The 25,105-nt window shown below is 51.0% G+C and overlaps 5 protein-coding genes across 8 annotated transcripts; 3 read left to right on the top strand and 2 right to left on the bottom strand.

Moving 5' to 3' along the window:
* Positions 1–3: 3 nt before the first annotated feature.
* rpl36a (ribosomal protein L36A) lies at positions 4–2,492 on the bottom strand. Its single transcript, XM_028960395.1, has 5 exons — positions 2,439–2,492; positions 2,014–2,119; positions 393–460; positions 153–275; positions 4–78 (listed from the first exon to the last, which is right to left on the bottom strand). The coding sequence occupies exons 1-5, from the start codon at positions 2,439–2,441 to the stop codon at positions 58–60; spliced, it is 321 nt and encodes a 106-aa protein (XP_028816228.1). The 5' UTR covers positions 2,442–2,492; the 3' UTR covers positions 4–57.
* Positions 2,493–4,790: 2,298 nt separating this feature from the next.
* btk (Bruton agammaglobulinemia tyrosine kinase) lies at positions 4,791–13,021 on the top strand. Its single transcript, XM_028959972.1, has 18 exons — positions 4,791–4,949; positions 6,719–6,875; positions 7,220–7,324; positions 7,403–7,484; positions 7,910–8,041; positions 8,127–8,188; positions 8,467–8,654; positions 8,740–8,802; positions 9,067–9,121; positions 9,195–9,274; positions 9,426–9,553; positions 9,655–9,729; positions 10,704–10,875; positions 10,957–11,173; positions 11,599–11,663; positions 11,732–11,850; positions 11,930–12,087; positions 12,162–13,021. Exons 2-18 carry the CDS (start codon positions 6,735–6,737, stop codon positions 12,231–12,233), a joined length of 1,914 nt encoding a protein of 637 aa, XP_028815805.1. The 5' UTR covers positions 4,791–4,949; positions 6,719–6,734; the 3' UTR covers positions 12,234–13,021.
* Positions 13,022–13,234: 213 nt separating this feature from the next.
* timm8a (translocase of inner mitochondrial membrane 8 homolog A (yeast)) lies at positions 13,235–14,828 on the top strand. 2 transcript variants are annotated; one of them, XM_028960112.1, is made up of 2 exons: positions 13,235–13,438; positions 14,381–14,828. In XM_028960112.1, the coding sequence occupies exons 1-2, from the start codon at positions 13,337–13,339 to the stop codon at positions 14,540–14,542; spliced, it is 264 nt and encodes an 87-aa protein (XP_028815945.1). In that variant the 5' UTR covers positions 13,235–13,336; the 3' UTR covers positions 14,543–14,828. The 2 variants fall into 2 exon arrangements, with proteins under 2 accessions (XP_028815945.1, XP_028815944.1); XM_028960111.1 differs by having other exon boundaries at positions 13,235–13,447.
* A 273-nt stretch (positions 14,829–15,101) lies between these two features.
* LOC114768042 (magnesium transporter NIPA2) lies at positions 15,102–21,729 on the bottom strand. 3 transcript variants are annotated; one of them, XM_028960109.1, is made up of 7 exons: positions 21,520–21,729; positions 20,896–20,959; positions 20,674–20,815; positions 20,538–20,594; positions 20,270–20,360; positions 19,979–20,139; positions 15,102–16,524 (listed from the first exon to the last, which is right to left on the bottom strand). In XM_028960109.1, exons 3-7 carry the CDS (start codon positions 20,813–20,815, stop codon positions 15,920–15,922), a joined length of 1,056 nt encoding a protein of 351 aa, XP_028815942.1. In that variant the 5' UTR covers positions 20,896–20,959; positions 21,520–21,729; the 3' UTR covers positions 15,102–15,919. The 3 variants fall into 3 exon arrangements, with proteins under 3 accessions (XP_028815942.1, XP_028815940.1, XP_028815941.1); XM_028960107.1 differs by lacking the exon at positions 21,520–21,729 and adding an exon at positions 21,040–21,207; XM_028960108.1 differs by lacking the exon at positions 20,896–20,959.
* A 271-nt stretch (positions 21,730–22,000) lies between these two features.
* Positions 22,001–24,726, top strand: mars2 (methionyl-tRNA synthetase 2, mitochondrial). Its single transcript, XM_028960106.1, has 3 exons — positions 22,001–22,278; positions 23,034–23,368; positions 23,450–24,726. The coding sequence occupies exons 1-3, from the start codon at positions 22,032–22,034 to the stop codon at positions 24,629–24,631; spliced, it is 1,764 nt and encodes a 587-aa protein (XP_028815939.1). The 5' UTR covers positions 22,001–22,031; the 3' UTR covers positions 24,632–24,726.
* The last annotated feature ends 379 nt before the right edge of the window (positions 24,727–25,105 follow it).

The raw sequence follows: 25,105 nt of genomic DNA, 5'->3' as shown, positions 1-25,105 counted from the left end.
CACTTCATTTTTAGCACTTTATTGAAAACTGAAGTGAACATTTTACCGAGGTCCAGCTCAGAACTGGATGACCTGGCCCTGAAAAAGAATAAAAGAAAAAAGATGAGTGTAAGTCCATCCTCCACCACGTCCAGATAAAGACGAGTCCTCACCTTTCTCTTCTTGTCTCCTCCCAGTTCGAAGTGCTTGCATCTTTTGATGGCCAGCATTCTTTTAGACCTGCAGTTGGGCTCGACACACTCCAGCCTCAGTACGATCTTCTTCGTGGTCTTGGCCTGTCGTGCAACACACGTGCATCAGTACCGCGCTCCGCAGGGAGCGCTGGGTACGACCCATCCCGTGGTACGCAACAGCTGGAGAATTTATTAATAAGAGTCGTGGAGCTTCCGTACCTTCTTCCTGAAAATAGGCTTGGTCTGGCCTCCGTAACCGCTCTGCTTGCGGTCGTATCGCCTCTTACCTGCATCACAGACAGAGAGAGGGTGAGGACACGAGGACAAGATCACCGCTTACCAATCAGAGAATAGAGATTCACATGTGAATAGAGATTATCTTCCTTCAGTTTTGAATAAAGGGATGGTAACGGAAGTTAGTAGTCCCTGTAACTACTGACTCAGCGACAGTCAGTAGTTACAGGGACTACTAACTTCCGTTACCATCCCTTTATTCAGGCGCCTGGTAAATTTATTAAGGGCGCCTGGTAAATGCTGCAAATGTAAAAAAAATTTAACCTGCATAAAACTTTTTTAAAGAAATCTAGATGAGGAAATACATATACAAACTACCGACTACTACATCCAAACTACCCTTTTAAATGCAAAACTGACTTAAACTGTCTTCAGGAATTAAAGAGATAAGATGATCCTTTATTAGTCCCACAAGTGGGAAATTTACATAGTCACAGCAGGAAGTGGACGTATTAAAAAAAAAAAAAAAAAACAACGAAAGAACACAAAGACAAATAAATGTAATCTAACAGCCCTTATAAGATAAGACAGGGGCAGTGGTGGCCTAGCGGTTAAGGAAGCAGCCCCGTAATCAGAAGGTTGCCGGTTCGAATCTCGATCCGCCAAGGTGCCACTGAGCAAAGCACCGTTCCCACACACTGCTCCCGGCCACCTGTCATGGTGCCCACTGCTCACTCAGGGTGATGGTTAAATGCAGAGGACAAATTTCACAGTGTGCACTGTGTTCTGTGCTGCTGTGTATCACATGTGACAATCACTTCACTTTGTACTATTGTCTTAAATAAATATAATGTCGAGTGTATAATATTAAAACACTGCTTTATTTTTATTTATTTTGTGAAATGATTGTCACATATGCTACACAGCAACAGCTCATGGTGCACACAGTGAAATTTGTTCTCTGCATTTAACCAATCACCCTGAGTGAGCAGTGGGCACCATGACAGGCGCCCGGGGAGCAGTGTGTGGGGACGGTGCTTTGCTCGGTGGCACCTTGGCGGATCGGGATTCAAACAGTGAACCTGCTTATTATGGGGGCCCCCCCCCGCCACTGTTATATATGACTATATTACACACGAACACAGCTTGGCCGAGTCCACTGGTTTCGCTAAACTTGTTCTTCAGCTTGATGATTCTGGACATCCTTTATTAAATCAGTGGGACTTCGCAAGCATAAAAAATATGTTTCATTTCTCCAGGCCACGTCACACGGTCAGTTAGACCACGGGACCACTTTATATAGATTAAGTAGGGTAAAAAAAAAATTACTACAGTTCCCATGATGCAGTTCGCACTTTGCCGACACGGAGCTTTGGCGGCTTCGTGTATGCGGGAAGACGATGGCACCTTGAAGGTTCGGGATTCGATTTAAAAAAAAAAAAAAAAGAATCTAAGAGGTGCTTTACACCCCCACTCGCCGTCCACGTGGGAACTGCTCCTGTACAGACTGGGCGAGGCGCCTGGCGCGCTGCATTATGGGATCTGTAGTTCGCGTGGCGGCCCCGGTTCGAATAAACTCGGCGTACGCCGGCCGGCGGACACTCACCCTGGGCGTAGAGCGAGTCCTTGCCCTTCTTGTACTGGGTCACCTTGTGGGGTTGGTGCTTCTTGCACTTCTTGCAGTAGGTCCTGCGGGTCTTCGGCACGTTCACCTGCGGAGACAGCTGGCGTCAGGCCGACTAGACAAAAAAAAAAAAAACAGACGAACCGCCGGACACACAACTACCGACGCCGGGCGGCGTCCTGAATTAACCACGAAACGGAGAATCTGCCGTTTTCACGGCGGGTAACGATGAGGACGAGGCGCCGGCAGCGATTAAGCTTCACACGCAGAAAATACAGAATCGTGGCCCGATATCGCGGCGCTCCGGCTCCAAACGAGCCGAACCGGGCGCCTTGACGAGGCTGGACGGGGGGATGGCGGCGGATCGTGAAGGATTGTGGCGGATGGCGGGGAACCTCTCGACTCACCATGTTTGCGGACCCGATGCGGCGGCGAAGAGGAAGTTGACCCCGGAAGCCTTTTCTGATAAAGACCCCGGCCGCGCGCCACCCACCGGGAGCGCGCATCGCCGCCCAGCGGCCAGGAGGTCACCCTGTGTGCCGGAGTTAAATGGTTACACTAGATTTATAAGTGTATTTCTTCTTTCTTGTGTCTTTTATTTTCTTATTTTCTAAAGACTTTTATTTTGTTTACCTGTATTCTGATGTGGGTGAGGGAATTATAACGACAATCAGGGTGTTTGTTTAATTGTAGAATGTTAAAATGTGTTAATGTTTCTGGTTATGTTCAATATGTTTCTGTATTTTTGTTTGTTCAATTTATGGTTATTGTAAAAAGTTATGTGGGTTCTAAAACTTTGATCACCCCCCGAAAAGTGGTTGGATGTGGCCGTGCCCTTGGGTTAGTGGGTTGGAGACCCGGTTTAGTTCTCTTAGACACATGGCCTGAGCTGTGAGAGGTGCGTGGGGTTTGTGTGTAAAAAGTTATTGCTTCTATTTTAATTTATGTACATATTCGGAATATTTTGCATGTGTGTTATTTTGTGAATATTTTTTTATGTTCTGTTATTACTGTATATTGTAGAGAGAGGTGCAGAGAGACGCGATTTGTGACACGATGTTCTGACCTTGCTTTTATACAGGTATGCAATATTGTAAATACTTTATGTTAATGTTTAGTCTTCTTAGACACATGGCATGAGCTGTGACAGAGAGAGGTGCAGAGAGACGCGAGTTGTGACGCGATGTTCTGGCGTGACCTTGCTTTTATACAGAATACAGTTTGCACGGAAAATCTCGTGGGTGTCGGCTCGTCATTACGGTTCAAGAAAAGAAATCAAAAACACCTGCAACCATCTGCTCTCATCAGGCCCTGAAGCCACAAGGTCTTGTGGGGACGTTACTGGTCCACCAAACACGGTCCCACAGTGAAAGTGAAGTGAAACGCTGCAGCGCAGCACACGGAGGGATTTAACCCAGCGGCCATGACAGGTGTGCGGGGAGCAGTGTGTAAAAGTAAAGTGATTGTCATTGTGATGTCGTGGTTGTAGCCTAGCAGGTAACACACTCGCCTATGAACCAGAAGACCCAGGTTCAAACCCCACTTACTACCATCGTGTCCCTGAGCAAGACACTTAACCCTGAGTGTCTCCTACTGATTGTAAGTCGCTCTGGATAAGGGCGTCTGATAAATTCTGTAAATGATACACAGCGCAGCACACGGTGAAACGCACACAGTGAAACGTGTCCTCTGTATTTAACCGTCACCCTTGGTGAGCAGTGGGCACCATGACAGACGCCCGGGGAGCAGTGTGTGGGGACAGTACATTCATCAAGGGGACCTCAGTGGCACCTTGTCAGTTCGTGATTCGAACCAGCAACCTTCTGATTACGGGTCCGCTTGCTTTACTGCTAGGCTACAACTGTCACACCACTGTGGGGATGGCACCTTGATCAAGAGGACCTCAGTGGCCCCTTGGCGGGTCGGGATTCGACTACGAGTCCACTCCCTTACCTACTACGTTGTGGTGCAATGGTGGCCTAGCGGTTAAGGAAGCGGCCCCGGGGCCTGAATGAAAAGGACGCAGGCCCAGGTGAAAAGGACCACGGGCCCGAACGAAAAGGACTGTGGGCCTGAACAAAAAGGGCCCCGGGCCTTAATGAAAAGGGTGCAGGCCCAGGTGAAAATGACTGCAGGCCCGAACGAAAAGGGCTGCATGCCCGAATGAAAAGGGCCGTGGGCCCGAACGAAAAGGACTGTGGGCCTGAATGAAAAGGGCCACGGGCCTTAATGAAAAGGACGCAGGCCCAGGTGAAAAGGACCCCGGGCCTGAACGAAAAGGACTGCGGGCCCGAACGAAAAGGGCCGCATGCCTGAACGAAAAGGACTGTGGGCCTGAATGAAAAGGGTGCAGGCCCAGGTGAAAAGGACCCCGGGCCTGAATGAAAAGGACCGCGGGCCTGAATGAAAAGGACGCAGGCCCAGGTGAAAAGGACCACGGGCCCGAGCGAAAAGGACCACGGGCCCGAGCGAAAAGGGCCGCATGCCTGAACGAAAAGGGCCGCGGGCCCGAACGAAAAGGGCCGCATGCCTGAACGAAAAGGACCGCGGGCCCGAACGAAAAAGGCCCCGGGCCTGAATGAAAAGGACGCAGGCCCAGGTGAAAAGGACCACGGGCCCGAGCGAAAAGGGCCGCGGGCCCGAACGAAAAGGGCCGCAGGCTGCCGTAAAGTGGCGTTCTGGTGAGGCCGCGCGAACCTCCAGCCGTGTGCAGCGTTGGGTGACGACTGGCTGCTGATATGAAAATGAGCAGGAAGCAGAAGGGGAACTGGCTCCAGCTCAGTTCTGCAGACAGGGTGGGGTCTGCGGCGCTGCCTGACTCTCGCCGAGAGCCACTCGGCCACCTCTGCTCCAGGTCTCCTGCGGCCGCGCCGGCGACGGGGTCACGGCACGAGAGAGAGAGAGAGAGAGAGAGGCAGGTAGGTGAGACGCCGTGCTTCCTCTTCACCGAGTTGCTCTCACGGTACGAATGCGACATGCGTGTGTTTGAACGCCGCAGCCAGGCGTCCACACGGCCGGTGGAGATGGAAGGCGTGCGAGATGCGGTGCCATTATATATTGATGGAATGCGGGCTGCTGTGGACCCGTGCGAAGTCGGTAGTTCTGACGTGCGAATGTTCTGTCCTGCCCTGCGGCGACATGCCACGGGCGTGAGGAGCTGCCACGTTACGTTCCAGATGCATCAGGAGCGGCGGCGATGAAACAGAAACGGCAAACTCTGCGTCTTCCCCTTTTCTCGCGGGGTGTAGATTCGGGGTCCCGCTCCTGTGCACGACCGGAGACAGATGTTGGGGGGGGGGGGGGGTCTCAGGCCTGCAACCGCAAGCCAGTGTCACCATGACACAGGAGGAACCACGGGCTCGTAAATACGCCGCCGGGCCTGAACGCCGAATTTAAAAAGGGGAGGAGCCTGTAGACACGACTGACGGCCCTCACGCCGCCAACAACTTTCTCTCCGTTCAGTTCATACCAACGCACAAACATAAATACATAGATAAAAATGCATAAAAGATTGATCATAATTATTAGTAAATAAGTCTTGAAATGATGTATATTTATGTTACAAAATTTGTTGTTATTAATAATAATAAGTTGGCTCCCAGTCGTCATTTTACGGTGCGTGTTGGTGGCCGCGGGGGGAGGGGGCCGGTGACAGCAGGGGCCAGGAAATGCTGACGTGTGATAAACTTGCAGACGCGATATACACCCCTGCATTCCTTCCATCTTCATATTTACAACACTGCCAAATTATAACGCTAGTAATAATAGAACATTATTATTATTATTATTAATAAAACACACCCACGTCCCGCCTCTCCTCACCTCTCTCCACCGGCTCCCGGTAGCTGCTCACAGTTTAAATCCTTGATGGTGCCTACAGGGCTGTAAATGGAAGTTCTCCCTCTTACACCAACACACTACTAGCCAGATACACTCCTGCACGCCCTCTCAGATCTGCACACGATACGAGATCGAAAATTCCCTCTTCACGGGGTCTCCGGTCCCAATCCACTCTGTTATCCTTTGTTGTCCCTGGCTGGTGGGACAACTTGTCCTGCTCCATTCGACTAGCCGGGACTACTACCACCTTTAAGAAGCAGCTGAAAACCCACTTGTTTAAAAAGTATTTCAGACGAGTCCAACACACACACACACACACTCACACAAAACAAGCACTTAACAATCCCCTGCATGTTCTTTTCCTGACAAGTTAGGCCTCAATCTATGGAAACCAAATGAGAATTGCTGGTGACGTCCTCTTGTAAGTCGCTTTGGTTAAAGTAAAGTAAAGATATGAGGCGCCTAGACAACGAAACTGGGCTTTTAATGAGCAAGTATAAAAAGTAAGCGAAAGATAAGATGCAAATCACACGAAACGGCAGTGAAATGTGAAAGAACACATCCCGTACGGGATTTTCCGGATGATCGGAGTTTTATCGCGGGCTTTATTTTGCCTTGTAAATACGTCCCGTTGTCCCGCTCATTCAATGATTAACAGAAGCTGAAATCGATCAGCAGCGACCTTCATCAACCCGGGGTCAGGGGTTATCGGACGGGGAACGAGGAAGCGGAGAAGCGGGGACAGATGTAAATGAGGCCGTCCTTCCGCTCAGCAGGACACGTCCAATGCAAACACGCAAAGCCGGCGGTCAGCGGTGCGAATTACGGAGAGCGCTGTTGGTTCCAGGTGACGGGAGTGAACCATGTCGGAGGGCAGCCTGCAGGAGGTCTTCATCAAGCGCTCCCAGCAGAAGAAGAAGACCTCGCCGCTGAACTACAAGGAGAGGCTGTTTGTCCTGACGGAAGACAGGATCTCGTACTATGACTACGACGCCGAGAAGCAGGTACGCGTTTGGCCGTCGGCGCCCCGTCCAACAGTGGTGGTGAGGCAGTGGTGGCCTAGAGGTTAAGGAAGTGGCCCCGTAATCAGTAGGTTGCCGGTTCGAATCCCGATCCACCAAGGTGCCACTGAGGTGCCACTGAGCAAAGCACCGTCCCCACACACTGCTCCCCGGGCGCTGGTCATGGCTGCCCACTGCTCACTCAGGGTGATGGGATAAATGCAGAGGACAAATTTCACTGTGTGCACCGTGTGCTGTGCTGCTGTGTATCACATGTGACAATCACTTCACTTATTATTATAACATCTCATGATGACCCTGGCTGACGCTCTGTGATGTCTCCACAGAAAAAGAAGAGTCTGAAGGGCTTTGTGGAGCTGGAAAAGGTGAAGTGTGTCGAGACGGTGACGCCGGACGATGGCGCCCCGCCGGAGCGGCAGTTTCCTTTCCAGGTGAGGTGGAGGCGTGGTCACATCATGACAAACAGGACGGACCCTTAAATAATGACACTTTCTCTCTCCTCACTGCAGATTATCTACGACGAAGGTCCTCTGTACGTTTTCGCCAGGAACGACGTGATCCGAAAGCAGTGGATCCACAGCCTTAAACACAGTGAGTCCAGATTCCACCGACGTGGCTGAAAGAAGGTTGTCTGGGTTTCTTCTTGTTGGAGTGAACCTACTGAAAAGCCGGAGCTTCATTTCCACATGCAAATCCGGCAACCGTATTAGCGCTCTACACTCTAATCCGTAATTAAGAACAGAAAAGGAGAAATATTTCTGCCCAGGCATTTCCTGAACAGGAGGGTTTTTAGCTCGCATTTGAAGATCTCCAGTGGCTCAGCTGTTGGAACATCAACCACCTAGCCTCCAAGACAGAGGAGAGTCTAGATGAACGCAGAATAAGTATTTTAAGTCTGAAGCAGTGGAGTGGTGTGGGAGAACTTGGGAAGTTGTCCTCCCAGTCCCACTGACACGCCTGTTTCTGAGCTCTTGCCAAACATGTGTGGACCTGACGGAATTGTCCCTGTGTTAAAGTGGTGCGCATCTTCAACAAGGACCAGATGCAGAAGTACCACCCCTGCTTCTGGGAGGACGGGGTGTGGAAGTGCTGCCAGCAGGCCGTCAAGCAGGCCATCGGGTGCCGAGTGCTGGAGTCCCGGAACGGAGGTCAGAGTTGTAACCGCGCAGAGTGAGCATGACGAGTTTCATTTGGTCATCTTCGTCAGTTCGATCTATCAACATCTATTCAAAGGGTTTCGCTTTGATGGATCTCGGCGTACAACCAGAAAACCTCTCCCACCAACTCCAGATGAGGTCAGTTCCTTCACATTTACATTTATGCTATTTATCAGACGTCCTTATCCAGAGAGACTTACAATCAGTAGTTACAGGGACAGTACCCCCTTGGAGACACTCAGGGTTAAGTGTCTTGCTCAGGGACATGATGGTAGTAAGTGGGGTTTGAACCTGGGTCTTCTGGTTCACCAGGCTACTACTACCCATCACCGCCCCAAGCTTCACCGCCATCAAGCCTCATTTTGAGCAGATCAGTCAAGTATTTCATAATGTTTACCACTTTTATTTTTGTGTAGGACAAGCCACCAAGGCCTCCCCCGCCGCAGCCACCACAGCCCCCCACAACGTCTCAGGGCATGACGGTCATCGCCCAGTACGAGTACACGCCCACCACACCGCAGGACCTGGAGCTGAGGAAGGACGAGGAGTACACCATCCTGGAGATGAGCGATCCCAACTGGTGGAAAGCCAGGGACAAATATGGGTGAGCAAGGACGTTACTGGGACCGGGGGTAAATCACCGAGCTCTGCAGCTGCCTTCTACTGCAGTGTGTCTCTTCTTTTCCCAGGAAGGAAGGATACATTCCGAGCAACTACGTGATCGAGGGGACGAACAGTCTCGACAAATACGAGTAAGAGCTTCGCGCACCTCACACTCGAGCTGACAGCAAGGCCAAATGGGAAGTTGCGGTCACATGAGCACACGTCGCTGTGCCCCCGGTGGCCAAGTTGCGCAACAACACGTCGCCGCCATAGCTCCGCCCTTTCCCACACGCTGGTAAAATCGTTCAGTTAGCCAGGGGCCGCGCCTGAAGAGATCTTAACCGAGGGAAGGTGGTGTCACAGTGTACAGTCACAGTTTCACTCACACGCGCCGTGTCTGTCTGCCATCACAGCTGGTACTGCAAGGGCACCAACCGCAGCCAGGCGGAGCATTTGCTGAAGACCGAGGTAGTGGCATCTCCACCTGACCGTCCCCCTTGTACGAACACACCTTAAACCTCCCGGCTCTGTTTCACCGCAGAACAAGGACGGCGGGTTCCTGGTGCGAGACTCCAGCAAAGCAGGAAAGTACACGGTTTCGGTGTTCACCAAGGCCGGAGGGTGAGATGTGGTGTTCTGTTACAATTCCGACTTTTATTTCACGTGGGCTGAGCGAGAGGATCAGATCTGATCTGACCGGCTCGGCTCGGCTCGGGGAAGCAGGATGTAAATGCCTCCATGCAAAGCGCGCTGTGAACGTTTCCTCCGTCAGGGAGATCGCGGGATGCTGCCGACACTACAACATATGCACCACTCAGCAAGGCCTCTTCTACCTGGCCGAGAAGCACAATTTCGCCACCATTCCGGAGCTCATTAACTACCACCAGCACAACGCGGCAGGTAGAGCGCCGTTCACTCTGAAGCTCCGCTGCGCGTCAGCTCATTTAAAACGTTAAAACGTTCATTCAAACGTTCATTCGTTCTTCATCCTTCGCCGGCAGGCCTGGTGAGCAGATTGAAGCACATCGTGTCCAATAAAGCGAAAAGTGCGCCCTCCACTGCAGGCCTGGGATACGGTGAGCGATGCAGGGCCCGTCAGGGCCCAATGGCTTAACGTGTGGATGAAATAAAGCCAAGTCATAGAACATGTCAATGTGTTTCGGGGCGAAATATTTACTTGCATGTTGCCAACCCCCAGAATATTCAAATAATTTGTTAATGTTAATGTTAATCTAGTCATTTTTTCTTTTTGTTTTTGTAACTATCTTGTGAGTTTTATTCTTTTTTTAGTTATTCTGGTAACATTAGGAGTTTTCTTCTTGAAACACTATGACAAAACAAAAACATAATATTTTTTATACATTACTGTCCCTAAATCCCCAGCAGACATATAGTATGACATACAGTACAGACCAAACGTTTCGACACACTTTCTCATCAACGTGTTTCCTTTATCTTCATGACCATTTACGTTGGTAGATTCTCACTGAAGGCATCAAAACTATGAATGAACACATGTGGAGTTCTGTACTTAACAAAAAAAGGTGAAATAAGTGAAAACATGTTTTATATTCTAGTTTCTTTGCTCTGATTACTGCTTTGCACACTCTTGGCATTCTCTCGATGAGCTTCAAGAGGTCGTCACCTGAAATGCTTCTCCAACAGTCTTGAAGGAGTTCCCAGAGGTGTTTAGCACTTGTTGGTCCAGCTCACCCCAAACCATCTGGATTGGGTTCAGGTCCGGTGACTGTGGAGGTCAGGTCTCCACTTTTTGTTAAGTACAGAACTCCACATGTGTTCATTCATAGTTTTGATGCCTTCAGTGAGAATCTACCAACGTAAATGGTCATGAAATTAAAGAAAACACATTGAATGAGAAGGTGTCCAGACTTTTGGCCTCTTCTGTATAACTCATTTAAAACTAGTATTTAGAAGCTTTGAATCTGCCTGCAAAACTTCTTGAACCCAATTTTTAATAATAACAAAAGAATTATGATGCAATATCTAACTGTAAACCCCTCTGAATTTTTCCATGTTTTGATTGATATAGGGATTTGGGAGATTGACCCCCATCACCTCACATTCATTAAGGAACTGGGCAGCGGGCAGTTTGGCGTGGTGAAGTACGGCAAGTGGCAGGGTCAGCATGATGTGGCCATTAAAATGATAAAAGAGGGCTCCATGTCTGAAGACGACTTCATTGACGAGGCCAAGGTCATGATGTAAGTCCTGGTTTGTGATGAAGACGCTCCTGCTGGCCACCATGAGAGAAGCATTGCCGAGCACCTCCTTCTTCCCCGCAGGAAGCTGCGCCACGAAAACCTGGTGCAGCTCTACGGCGTCTGCACCAAACAGCGTCCCATTTACATCGTCACCGAGTACCTGTCCAACGGGTGTCTGCTGAACTACCTGAGGGAGACCCTGCAGAGCCCGCACCCCGTCCAGCTCTTGGAAATGTGTAAAGATGTGAGCGAAGGCATGGCCTACCTGGAGTCCCAGCAGTTTATCCACAGAGACCTGGTGAGTGGCACAACGGAATGGGTTTTTTTTGTGATTATTGCAGTCAACGCTTTTTTTTTTTTTTTATTCCTTGTATATGTTTAACCTCAACGGTTGTCTGGGTTTTTTTTATATTGCTTCTGTATGTTTCTGTATGTTAGAAGTTAAGAAAAAAAACGGTGTTTGCACAACCATCGGACATTGTGTAACATCCACCACCAATCGCTTTCATAAGGGACAGAGACAACGCGGTCGCAAGGAGGAACGTTCCTTGCCTCTTCCCTCATGCAAACATTGGGGGATGTAGTGGCTCCCCAGGCGCCTGTCATGGCTGCCCACTGCTCACTAAGGGTGATGGTTAAATGCAGAGGACAAATTTCACTGTGTGCACCGTGTGCTGTGCTGCTGTGTATCACATGTGACAATTCATTGCAATGTTACTTCAGGCTGCCAGGAACTGTCTGGTGGATGGCAGCGGCACCATCAAAGTGACGGACTTCGGGCTGTCCAGGTACGGCCGACATCACGGACGGTGACCAGGACAGACGTCCGGCTTTTATAACATGACTTTCTATGTAGGTACGTGCTGGACGATGAGTACACAAGTTCAGTTGGGTCCAAGTTCCCCGTACGCTGGTCACCCCCCGAAGTTCTGAACTACTGCAAGTTCAGCAGCAAGTCGGACGTCTGGGCATACGGTCGGCATCCTGCGATCGCCATTAATCGGAGCTCCTCTGTAGGCTGTTGCACGTAATGACACAAACCTCCGTTGAACAGGCGTGCTGATGTGGGAGATATACACTCTGGGCAGGATGCCCTACGAGCGTCTGAATAACACGGAGATCGTGGATAAGGTGTCCGGCGGTCTGCGTCTCTACCGCCCTCAGCTGGCCAACGAGAAGGTCTACTCCGTCATGAGCAGCTGCTGGCGGGAGGTATGTCCTTCGGGTCTGGACTGGTCCCGCTTCGAGAGAAAACTGAAAAAAGTCTGTCTCTGTTCGCATTTCAGAAGCCAGAGGACCGGCCCACGTTTCAGGACCTGTCAGCAAGCGTCCAAGACTTGCTGTACGAGATGCAGTAGGCCATGCTGAGCCCTCCAAGTTCTGTTGCTTGATCTTACCCTGATGAGACACTTCCCACCAGAGAAATCCACCGCGGGGAAATGAGAACGCTGCACATGCTCAGGGTCAGGCCGTCGTGGACGTCGGAGGCGTCCATCTCTGACCGCTGGTTGTCAGTCCTGTTCCTGAAAGCCAAGCCACCCCCTCACTTTTCATTTCCACTTTCTACAGCAGATGTACGCGCAACATGAGCTAATTTTAGCTGTAAGTCTGGCAAAAAGAGAGACTGATGCCACATTCCATGTTTGTTAATATTTCTGGGACAGTGGCTCGGGGTTTTTATTATACTGTGAACCGGTGTTTCCCCTACAGCGGCCCAAAATTGAATACTATCAGATGCTTTATTTCATTCAAATAATTGGCCAGGGTTGGTTAGATTGCTAAAGAATGGAAGGATAGAAGCAATCTGGTCTAAAATATATATATTTTCTACCTTTAATATAAGCATTATAGAATAGATTGGTTACAATTATATCTAAAAGATGCTTTTTATTTTTTAAACACTTAAAAAATGCAGTTGCTGCGTTCAGCATTTAAAATTGAAGCAAAGGATGCTTTAGATAGATTATAAAGCAGATTATAGTAAATACTATTATTGTTGTAAGTTTGTTCCTTCAGCATTTAGATAGATTTTGAATCCTGAGAAATGAATGCCTTTTGTGGTTTTACAAAGGTAGTTTTTAAGCTTTCCTATTTAAAACATTTGTAAACAGATAGAATGTGAAAATAAAATCTTTCTTTATCTCTGTTTACGAGTTGTATATATTTCATATTCATTGATTTCGGCAAAAATTAAAGCATGTACAATACACGCAAAAGCTGTAAAACAGCTTTTTAGTGACGCAATAACGCTCATTTACGGTGGGTTAGTGGGCGTGAACGGGGAGGCGGTCCCGTTTTCCACCGCGTCCAATCATGTTGCCTGACGTCACAGACGCGAGTGACGCGATTGGCCGCCGCGTCTTCCGCCGACGTCGGCGGCTCGTCGAGACACGTGAAGGTCAGCGCTGCCGTGGTCGGTCCCTCCTGCGCCGAAGCCCTCGCCCACCGCGCCGCGTTTCGAATGGAGAACCAGGGCGTCGCGGCGGACCCGCAGCTCCAGCACTTCATCGAGATCGAGTCGCAGAAGCAGCGGTTCCAGCAGCTGGTCCACCAGATGACGGAGGTGTGCTGGGTGAGCGCTAATGCTAACGCTAGCCGTTCATCATTTCCGCGAAATGAGCCTTTTTACAGTTGTAATCATGTTTAAAGTGTTTTAAATTAATTAGGCGAGTGTCATTAAGCCAGCTGCTTAATAATGGCCGTTTTCGGTATGGCCTGGCGGCGCTGTGTACGGTTCTGGCTAGTTCTTCAGCTAATGTACATGTCATGACCCTGGGAATCTTTTTATTTCTCACCGACAACCAAGTAGCGCCTCGGTCGTTCATTTCATGAAATAATAAGAGCCATTTGTCCCTGCGCCTGACTTTAAATCCTCAGCTTTGTATCGTTTTGAGTTTCGATTTTTTTTTTTTGTGATACGATTGTCATTACGATGCACATGCAGCGCAGCACACGGTGAAACGTGTCCTCTGTATTTAACCATCACCCTTGGTGACAGTGGGCACCATGAAAGGGGCCCGGGGAGCAGTGTGTGGGGACAGGACCTCAGTGGCACTGCGGCGGATCGGGATTCGAACCCGCAACCTTCCGATTACGTGGCCACTTCCTCACCCGCCAGGCCCCCACTGCCCCGAATGGATATAATGTTCACATGAAATGATTATTGGTGATTTTACTGTTGTTTGTAATACTTTCTTTTTACAAGAAGAGGCCTCGTCCCTTAGCCTTGCTGTCATTTCCACCGCAGTGTATTAAAAGGGCAGCGGTGGCCTGGCGGTTAAGGAAGCGGCCCCGTAATCCCGATCCGCCAAGGTGCCACCGAGGTCCCCCTGATTAAGGTACCGTCCACTCACCCTGCTCCTCGCCCGCTGCTCATCAAGGGCGATGGTTAAATGCAGAGGACACGTTTCACCATGTGCTGTGTGCAGTGTTTCACAATGACAATGACAATCACGTCACTTTCGAAACCGCAGCCGGTAGTAATAAAAAGCCGTTTTTGCCGCAGGAGAAGTGCATGGACAAACCCGGACCCAAGCTGGACTCGAAGACCGAGGCGTGCTTCGTGAACTGCGTGGAGCGCTTCATCGACACGAGCCAGTTCATCCTGAACCGGCTGGAGCAGACGCAGCGGGGGCGCGGCTCCTTCTCGGAAACCATGTCCGACTAGCGGCCCGGGCGCCGCGTGAACTGACGCGCGGGGCCTGCGCCCGCTCGCCGTCCCCGGCCGCACCGCGTGTGGAGGGGGAGGGAAGATAAAGTGCCTCGTTACGGGTCTCGTGTCCCCAGCACTCGTGCATGTGTGCCGTAAACCGTACTGGAGGATCCTTCGCCTCGCCAGCCGGGAGGCGCTTGACTGCGGGCCGCTGAAGAGCTGGTCGTGATGCTAATCATGTTTAAATCATGTATGTTCGATTGTGCATTAGCAATAAACGAAAACAAAAACTCAAGCCGTTTCTCTGTGATCCCGGACGTTTATTCGTATGGAATTGATGCTGAATAAAAGGCACGTAGAGATGAGGCGTTTCAGGGGAATTCGGCCACCGTAACGTCTCCTCCCTGTCGACCGGGCCACCGTAACGTCTCCTCCCTGTCGACCGGGCCACCGTAACGTCTCCTCCCTGTCGACCGGGCCACCGTAACGTCTCCTCCCTGTCGACCGGGCCACCGTAACGTCTCCTCCCTGTCGACCGGGCCACCGTAACGTCTCCTCCCTGTCGACCGGGGCCACCGTAACGTCTCCTCCCTGTCGACCGGGCCACCGTAACGTCTCCTCCCTGTCGACCGGGCCACCGTAACGTCTCCTCCCTGTCGACCGGGCCACCGTAACGTCTCCTCCCTGTCGACCGGGCCACCGTAACGTCTCCTCCCTGTCGACCGGGCCACCGTAACGTCTCCTCCCTGTCGACCGGGCCACCGTAACGTCTCCTCCCTGTCGACCGGGCCACCGTAACGTCTCCTCCCCGTCGACCGGGCCACCGTAACGTCTCCTCCCCGTCCACTCGGCCACCGTAACGTCTCCTCCCCGTCCACTCGGCCACCGTAACGTCTCCTCCCCGTCCACTCGGCCACCGTAACGTCTCCTCCCCGTCCACTCGGCCACCGTAACGTCTGTGTCTAACTCCTGTTACATTAATTCATATCACATATTACATTATGGAAGTGTAGGAAACGTTACACGTTGATGCCGTGGAGGCGCTCCAATTCAGTTTTAACTTGGTGGTGCCGAAAATAAAGTGCGGAGCAAGTGGCAGCCAATCAAGTCCACGTATGCAAATTCTTTAAAAGCCTTGGCCAATCAGAGCAGTTTGCGCCGGAGGCCGCTCCCATGCTCCCTGCTTGACCTGTGGTGAGTGTACCGCAACACAACAAGCAGCTGTACAACTGGAAGGTATCTGGGTGAGTATTGATTGATCATTTTTGGTAGATCAGGCCAGACTGAGGTTTAGTAAAGTAATCTTTGGCAATAAATTAGTAACAGCTTAAGGTAAGTAGACCAAACGATCTGGTACGGAACGTTTGGCGAAGTCCAGCAGTCTGGTTTGGTTTAACGCGCGCCTGTCGTCACCGCGCCGTTCTTCTTCCCGGCCTCCTCCGCCTCGGCCAGGAAGTCCTGGCTGGCCAGCGCCACGTAGGGCCGCGCCCGGGTCCCGCTGCGGCGCAGGTAGAAGGGCAGCGTGTCCCAGGTGAAGGGGATGTCCTTGAAGCCGTGCAGCAGGAATATGCCGAGCACGATGGTGAGGAAGCCGCTGACCGTGCCGATGGCGCCGTCTGTGGACATCTGCAGCCACTCCTTGAACAGGATGGCGGAGCAGGCCATGACGGCGGTGGTGAAGAAGACGTAGTAGATGGGCGTGACGATGGACGTGTTGTAGATGTCCAGCGCCTTGTTCAGGTAACTGATCTGTATGCTGATGCACACCGCCAGGCACGCCAGCAGCGCCCAGAACAGCGGCTCCTTCAGCACGGCCACGCCCGAGAACAGCTCCTTGATCCCGATCCCGAGGCCCTTCACGCACGACACCGACAGCGCGCCGATTATGGAGCAGATGAAGACGTACACCAGAACGCTCTTCTGCCCGTAACGCGGCGCCACCAAGAACATCAGGACCAAGGCGCTGACTACGATAGACACGGCAAACGCGATGAAACCTGGGAGGAGAGAGAAGACCATAAACTCTGGTGGAACGTCTGCATACATGTAGAGAGGCTGGTTATTCGTCTGGAGGTCAAAATTCACAATACCTGGGTGTCTGGCGAATCAGCAAATTATTTCTATCTTATTTATTACAACTTAAAATTCATTTAGGAAGAAGAACAAAAAAAAAATTATTTAAGCAAATAAGTCTGTTTAAGCAGATGAGTTTTGAGCCGTGACTTAAATAAAGGAAAAGAAGCTAAATTCCCCAATGTCAGGAGGAAGTGCGTTCCAGAGCTCCGTTCCCCGTGGTGATGAGACGGGCAGAAGATGACCGGAGAGCTGGAAGGAGTGGCCACGTGAAGAACGCCACATAGATAAGGAGGGGCAAGGTTACGGATGCACTTGAAGGTGAGAATTCATCATTTAGATCACTGGAGGACCGGGGTGATGTGTTCTCTTGAGGGAGTACGAGGTATGACCGGGAAGTGGAGACAACGGCAGCAGCATGGGAAGTACAGAAGGGGTTAAAACCGTTAAACGTTCCATAGATTAAAATACGCAGACCAAAGGATGAAATTAATATGAGACTGGAATGCGAGCGTTCTATCAAATACGACACCCAGACTCTTTAGGAGGGATGGATGGGGGAATTATCCATATTAAAGGGGAAAATGGTGAGATTTGGCTAAAGTGGAGGCTGTACCAACAATTAATACTTCTGTTTTATTACTGTTTGGGTTGAGAAAATTTGAGAACCAGGATCCAACCTCCATAAGACAGAGGATGTCATCAGCAATGTAAATTGATATTATATTTTCTGAATACATGGCTGTTTGAAAAAGTATATAAGTTATCATGCAATCACCCTTTTTGTATTACATCTGTATTTGGAATGTTAACCGCAGGAAAACACCAGCTATAGTAAACATTAGCCAACATCTGTATTTGTAATGTTAATCTCTAAAAGACATCAGCTACATGAATCATTAGCTGCTCGGAAGAGAAACCGTGGAACACGAGAAGCGTTGCAAAACAAGTTCGCCGGGGCGAGGTGACCGAGACCTGGCAGGACCTGGGAAAACAGCGAGCGGAGAACTTGCAGATGGAGAAAGCAGGAGACCATCAATCATGAGATAACAGTGAAGTTCTACAAATTTCTATGTTCGGGACAAACCCAGCTGACGTCTGAATGTACCACCCTGTATTGAATAAAAGGAGGAGGCGCGTCAGAAACCACAGAGCTGTTGGAGGCATGCTGTAATGTGCGTCTCTGATCGCTCTCCTTGCAAGTAAAAAAGAATCCAAATGCTTCGTGTCTTTCTTCTCCAGTTATTTAATAAGTGTTAGAACGACATATAACTCTGACAATGGCCAAGATGGAGAATGTAAATAAATAAGAGGTCCTAGTACTGAACCCTGGGGCACACCTGCAGAAAGAGGAATCGTACATGAAGAGTGGGATTTAAATTAAAGAATCTGAGTGTGACCTGACTAGGGCTGCAACAACGAATCAATTGAATCGATAAAAATCGATTACTAAAGGAGTTGGCAACGAATTTCCTAATCGATTTTTTATGTCGTGCGACGTGGAGATGTTTGATTATTAAAAAAAAAAACTTTATTTGAGCGCGGAGCGGAGTGAACACACTCGGTCTCTCGAGCACAGATGCTAGCAGAGTTTGCCGCCTCATAGACAGCGTGGAGCAAAAAAAAAAAAAAAACGAGCGGAGGTAGAGGACAGATACATGGTGGAGGCAGAGAAATCTGCGCGAAAATATGCAAAAGCAACATGGCACGGGACAGGAGCACGACGGCAATGATCCAGCACCTGAAACACAAACATGTTGGAGGGTTTGAGGAGTAAGAAGGGAGTTCAGTAGCAGGGAAAGTCGCTACATAATCCTACTTTTGTTCCGTTTTGAAGTGAGGAAAGTAATGTCCCTGGTGCTGGTGTTTAACTCGCCGCGGAGGAGAACTAGACGGGGACTTACAGCGCCACCTACAGGTGTGGAGGGGGATGAAACAGCGTTCGGACTGTTCTCTGCGTCTCCGCGTGGATGACTTGCCTATTGTGTCCCTGAGCAAGACACTTAACCCTAAGTTGCTCCAGGGGGACTGTCCCTGTAACTACTGATAGTAAGTCGCTCTGGATAAGGGCGTCTGATAAATGCTGTAAATGTAAATGTTTACCCGTCATCCAGCTTGACAGGCATGACAAGTTAGCGCGTTAATAACAGTAGTAAAGCAGGGGTGCTATAGTTACTTTGCATTAAAAGACTAAAGACATGTTTTTATTCACTAGCCTTTTTTGGACCCTTCATTTTTCTATCTGTTGTCATGTATAGCTACACTGCAAAAAAAGCTTTTCTTACCTAGTAATTGTGTCTCGTTTCCAGTCCAAATATCTAAAAAATTTTAAATCAAGATTACTAGACAAGAAAAATGGCATGAGAAAATTAAGTGATGCTTAAAACTTCTGTTTGAGATTATATCGCATTAAGATTAGTTTTGTTACCCCATTGGCAGAAAATTTAGCTTGTTTTAAACAATCACTTAATTCTGAGATGTTTTATCAGAAAACAAGACATAATTTCTTATGCTATTTCATGTGTCTAGTAAATGTATCTTGATTTAAGATTTTTTAGAGATTTGGACTGAAATCAGTACAAAACTACTAAGTTAGAAAAGCATTTTTTGCAGTGTGTGTGTGTGTGTGTGTGTGTGTCAGTGTGAGTGTGATTTGTATTGTTCTTTATTTTTTTTATAAATTATTTATTGTTCTGGCAGCTCAGGTGGCACTTTATTAAAAAAAAAATCTATATTTGGCAGATGTAAAGCATACATGTGTATGTTTTTTGTGTTAGTCAATTTTTATTTTATTATTATTATAACAGCTCAAGGAGCAACATGTTTGTGCACTTTCTAAAGATTTTGGTTCTGTTTTTGAATAAAGGGTTGGAAATGAATGATTTTCTTTTTTTCCGATTCTATGATTAATCAAAAAATAATCGACTGATTAATCGATTACTAAAATAATCGTTAGTTGCAGCCCTAGACCTGACCGATATGAAGTAAACCAGGTGAGGGGGGGTATGATTATTGCAAATAGATGATAATCTGTTCAGAAGAATATTATGAGAGATGGTGTGAAATGGTGCACTGAGGTCGAGAAGGTTGAGGATGGAAAGAAGTTTCTGTGCGTATTGTTCATCCAAATTATGGTTATTGAGGTGTGAGTGGAGTTAGAGATGCAACAACTTTCTCAAAATATTGGATGAAGATGATCGAAATGATCAGGATCTGCGCCAGGCTTTTTAGGAATTGGAATAACTGGAGCAGTATGTTTGATGAATCACTCTTTTTACGATCATAGCAACTTTTTGGCCAAAAATTTGGATATTCACAAAGTAAATGTAATTGAGCATTTATTTCATTGTTTCGTGGTGTATTATGACATGAATGTACCTGGGTCCTTGAGCTTCTCAGCCATGGCCGCCAACGTGGCCACCTCTTCCTCCTGAGGAGCGTGGATCACCATGACGGTAGAGCCCAGGATGCAGAGCAGGCAGCCGATCTTTCCGTGGACGTTGAGCCGCTCGTTCAGGAAGTACGAGGAGAGGACGGCGCTGCGGGGACAAGGAAAATGTCCAATGTCCAACTAATCTGACACTAATCCGGACCTCAAAGGCGGTAAAACCTCAGAAGAAACGACAGATGGAATTTAAAATCCCCCTCGGCAAAAGAAAAGGGTCGTACCTCACCAAGACGCTCAGAGCACCGAGCGGCGTCACCAATGTGGCTGGAGCAAAGGCATAAGCTGCAAAATTCGCCGCTTCCCCGGCGCCCACTGTGGGAACGAAAGCTCGTCAACGGATCTGTTCTCACACACACCGCCGAGGCGTGTCAACCTGGACGTTCCTCACATCCCACAATGACCCCCTTTTACCGCCCCGGCGGGACAGAACGGACCGCTGTCACCCAGTGACAGAAGCGCCGCTACGGATGCGACATTTTGGGTACGTACTTGATATGAGTCCAGCCCACCAGAGCCACTCCTTCAGATAAGCGTAGCCGCCCTGACCTGCGTCACAACGCGCAACATGAGTTCCCCCCCCCCGCAGAAAAAGACGGTTATAAAGACGACTGATAAAGGACGTCACCTGCTCTCATGGAACCCTTGCTCACTAAGCGTAAAAGGCCCTTCTTCTTCAGGATGAAGCTCCCGCCGATGAAGAGGCTGGAGCTGACGGCCAGGGACAGGCCGATGTAGAAGTCCAACCGGGTCACTGCGTCGGCATCCATCTTCAAAAGTAGGAAGAATAGACCAGTATTAAACTCAGGCTCAGCCGCACGCCTCCAAGGTTGCGGGTTCGAGTCCCGACCTTGTGTGCTGCGGGTTCTCCGGTTTCCTCGCTAGTCTGAATCGTCTGCCGGCGTGAAGGAGAACTACAACCCAACATGTGACTAGTTGGAAAGCAAATAATAAAGAGCCATAGAACAGATTTTTTTTTTGTTCCCATGGTTACCCTGGTGAGTCATGTGACCCCACCCCGGCCATCACGGGACATCACGTGGGACGGCGGTGGCCTAGTGGGTAAGGAAGGGTACCCGTAATCTGAAGGCTACGGGTTCGAATCCCCGAGCCGCCAAGGTGCCACTGAGGTCCCCTTGATGAAGGTCCCGTCCCCACACGCTGCTCCCCGAACGCCTGTCATGGTGCCCACTGTCACCAAGGGTGACGGTTAAATACAGAGGACGCGTTTCACCGTGTCACCGTGTGCTGTGCCGCATCACAATGACAATCACGTCACTTTCACTTTCAATGAAACTTGATGCAAGTTAGAAGCAGCAGATGTTAGGTTGCTTGAGCACCATGGAAAACAAGTTCTTTCTAGAAGTTCACTTGTTTAAGAGAGATTGGATATATGCGACAGTTAAGGAGCGGAGGCGATCCGCAATTTTTGCAATTAATTGCGGTCGAATCTTTGCAACGTAAATAAACCAACCGTTCGCCGGGGCGCTTTCTCGTCTTCACTCTCGTAAAGTTAATACGTAAACGCTTCAGACGCGCAGCGGGGCCTGGGCCGAGTTGTGGCGAAACCGCATCCTCCGCACCGCAGTCTCCGCGTTAACTTCCTTCTCCGAAGCGCACGTTAGAATTAAAACTTTTATCGCGGCCGAACTGACGCGTTTAGTCGCGCAGTAAACCCCGCCCCCCGGTCACGCTTTCTGTGTTGCCAGGTTGGGCCGAGCCGTTCCAGAACTCAAAAACAGTAGTAGTACACCAGAACAATTGCACATTTATAAATTTAGCCCCAGTAATAATGATCCAACCGTCTATGATTCGCTTAAAATAACGTGTAGATATACGATTATTTGTAATAATTGTATGTTTCTGTGTTAATGTTTGTGGCGGATGGAGAAAACTAAGCCAACCTGGCAACACTGCCTGCGCTACGCAGTGCCGTGATTGCGTCACAAGCCGTAACATCCGGAGGAGGCTCCGACGAGAAGCGCGATGGCGCCGCGTCGCCTCGCCGCCGCAGGTTCCGTGTTCCTGGGGACGCGGGGGTCGCCTGCGCCGCGCCCCCCCCGGAGACCGTACAGCGGCGCCGGCGCGGGGAGGGAGCGCGCCTTTTACGTCACGACGCCCGTGTTCTACGCCAACGCCGCTCCGCACGTCGGCCACCTGTACTCCGCCGTGACCGCCGACTGCCTGCACAGGTACAAGCTGCTGCGCGGGTTCGACTCCAGGTTTGCAACGGGTGAGTATGGGGGGCCATTTACACCAAAAAGGGCGCGTAACAGCGGGGTCACAGAGGTCAAGAGGTCACACTCCAGGTCATCTTATCGGTGGTGAAACTGCCTTGCTTCTAACGGGGTTCCCACGGGTCAGGGGTCATTTCCAAACCAAAAAAAGTAACCAAAACCTGTTGTGATTGTGAAGTACAGCAGCACAGCACAAGGTGACACAGTGAAATTTGTCCTCTGCATTTAACCCTTGGTGAGCAGTGGGCACCATGACACGCCGTGGAGCAGCGTGTGGGGAGACGGTGCTTTGCTTAGTGATTCGAACCGCCAACCTTCTGATTACGGGGCCGCTTCCTTAACCGCTAGGCCACCACTGTTCCCAGTGAGGCTTGTCATATAGGACTTTTCTGTACACAGGAGGTCATGGAAACTCGGCTTTTGATCTGTCCCACTTCTGACAGATAATCCTGTGATGGGGCAGTGGTGGCCTAGCAGTAATCAGAAGGTTGCCGGTTCGAATCCCGGTCCGCTGAGGTGCCACTGAGTAAAGCACCGTCCCCACACGCTGCTCCCCGGGTGCCTGTCATGGTGCCCACTGCTCACTCAGGGTGATGGTTAAATGCAGAGGACAAATTTCACCGTGTGCTGTGCTGCTGTGTTTCACAGTCACTTCACTTTCACTTTTTTGGTTAGTCAGGGAATTTTAAACTGGAACCCTGTTCTAAAATGAATAATCGTGACGGTGACGGTGACGGTGGGATTGTCGCAGGCACCGACGAGCACGGCCTGAAGATCCAGCAGGCGGCAGACGCGGCCAACACGGAGCCCCTGGCCTTCTGCACCGAGGTGTCGGACAAGTTCCGGGTCCTGTTCCGCACGTGCGGCGTGGCGCACACCGACTACGTCCGCACCACGGAGGACCGGCACCGGCGCGCCGTGCAGCACTTCTGGGCGCTGCTCCGCGGGAAGGGCCTCATCTACCGGGGCTCGTACCGGGGCTGGTACTCCACGCAGGACGAGAGCTTCCTCACCCCTGGCCAGGTCGCCGACGGCACGGACGCGGCGGGGGACCCGGTCAAGGTGTCCGTGGAGAGCGGCCACAAGGTACCCGCTCTTCACCGCCGCCGGCGTGCGGCCGCGCGGTGGGAGGGTCTCGCTCTACAGGCTGTGCCGTCTGTTTTCCAGGTGGAGTGGACGGAGGAGGAGAACTACATGTTCCGGCTGTCCCAGTTCCGTCCCCGGCTGCGCCGGTGGCTCGGCGAGAACCCGGGAGCCGTGCGGCCGGAGAAGTTCCGCCGCCTCGTTCTCCGCTGGCTGGAGGAGGACCTGCCGGACCTTTCGGTCTCCCGACAGGGGAGTCGGCTCCGGTGGGGCGTCGGGGTCCCCGGGGACCCGCGGCAGACGGTCTACGTCTGGCTGGACGCCCTGGTGAGCTACCTGACGGTGCTCGGGTATCCCGGCGACTGCAGCTACTGGTGGAACGCCGCTCACCACGTCGTAGGCAAAGACATCCTGAAGTTCCACGCGATCTACTGGCCGGCGTTCCTCATGGGGGCGGGGCTGCCCCTGCCACGGGCGATCCACGTCCACTCTCATTGGACGGTGGGCGGTAAAAAGATGTCCAAGAGCTTGGGGAATGTGGTGGACCCCGTCGAAAGGTCACAAAAGTTCAGCGCAGACGGTCTGAGGTACTTCCTGCTCAGGCAGGGCGTGGCCGACTCCGACTGCGACTACGACGATGGCAAAGTGGCGAAAGTGCTGAACAGCGAGCTGGCCGACGCCCTCGGCGGCCTCCTCAACCGGTGCACGGCCCCCTCGCTCAACCCCGCCCAGGTCCACCCGCGCTTCTGCGCCGGCTGCTTCCCGAAGGAGCCGCGCCGGGGTTCCGCGGGTCGAGCCGCGCCCGAGGACTACCGGATGCTGGACTCGGTGGCGGCGCTTCCCGGCGTGGTGGCGAGGCACTTGGAGGACGTGCAGGTGTACAAGGCGCTGGACGCCATCGGCGGCTGCGTCCGCCAGACCAACGGCTTCGTCCAGAGACACGCCCCCTGGAAGCTGGGCGGCGGCGGCGAGGACCGGTCCTGGCACGCCACCGTCCTCCACGTGTCCCTGGAGTGCCTCCGGATCTACGGGACGCTCCTGCAGCCGGCGGTGCCGGAGCTGGCCGACAGGCTCCTGTCCCGGCTCGGGGTGCGGCGCGAGGAGCGAACCTGGGAGGCGGCGCGGCGCTTCCTGCCGAGGTTTCACGGGGAGGACTCGGCGCTGGAGGGACGGGCGCTCGGGCCCCACAGAGGGGTCCTCTTCGCCCGGCTGGAGCCGAGTCCGGGGCACCACAAGGGCAGGGAGGTCCGGAGGGCGGCGAAGTGACACCGCGGTCCGGCAGGGGAGAAGATGTTCCACCGACGCAGAGACTGGAGCAAAAATAAAATTTATTTCAAAGGAGCTCCGCAGTCTGTTTATTAATTATAAAAAAAAGCAAGATAAAAACACCACATACACAGTATACAGGTATACATTTACGCCCTTATCCAGAGCGACTTACAGTCAGTAGTTACGGGGACAGTCCCCCCCCGGAGACACTCAGGGTTAAGTGTCTTGCTCAGGGACACGATGGTAGTAAGTGGGGTTCGAACCCGGGTCTTCTGGTTCATAGGCGAGTGTGTTACCCCACTAGGCTACTAACACACAGTATAGGTAGACCGTATATAGGTAGACATGGGGGGTACATGCAAGGGCATCATAAATATGGTAAATAAGGGGGGGGGGGGCTTTGGTCAGTAGAAATAAGTGAAGCAGTTTGGTAAATTCGGTAATTGCTGTTCTTTAGTCTGTTGGTTCATT

This window comes from Denticeps clupeoides, chromosome 18 (assembly GCF_900700375.1).
Source record: "Denticeps clupeoides chromosome 18, fDenClu1.1, whole genome shotgun sequence".
NCBI lineage: Eukaryota > Metazoa > Chordata > Actinopteri > Clupeiformes > Denticipitidae > Denticeps > Denticeps clupeoides.
This window is presented reverse-complemented; position numbering and strand designations above follow the sequence as displayed.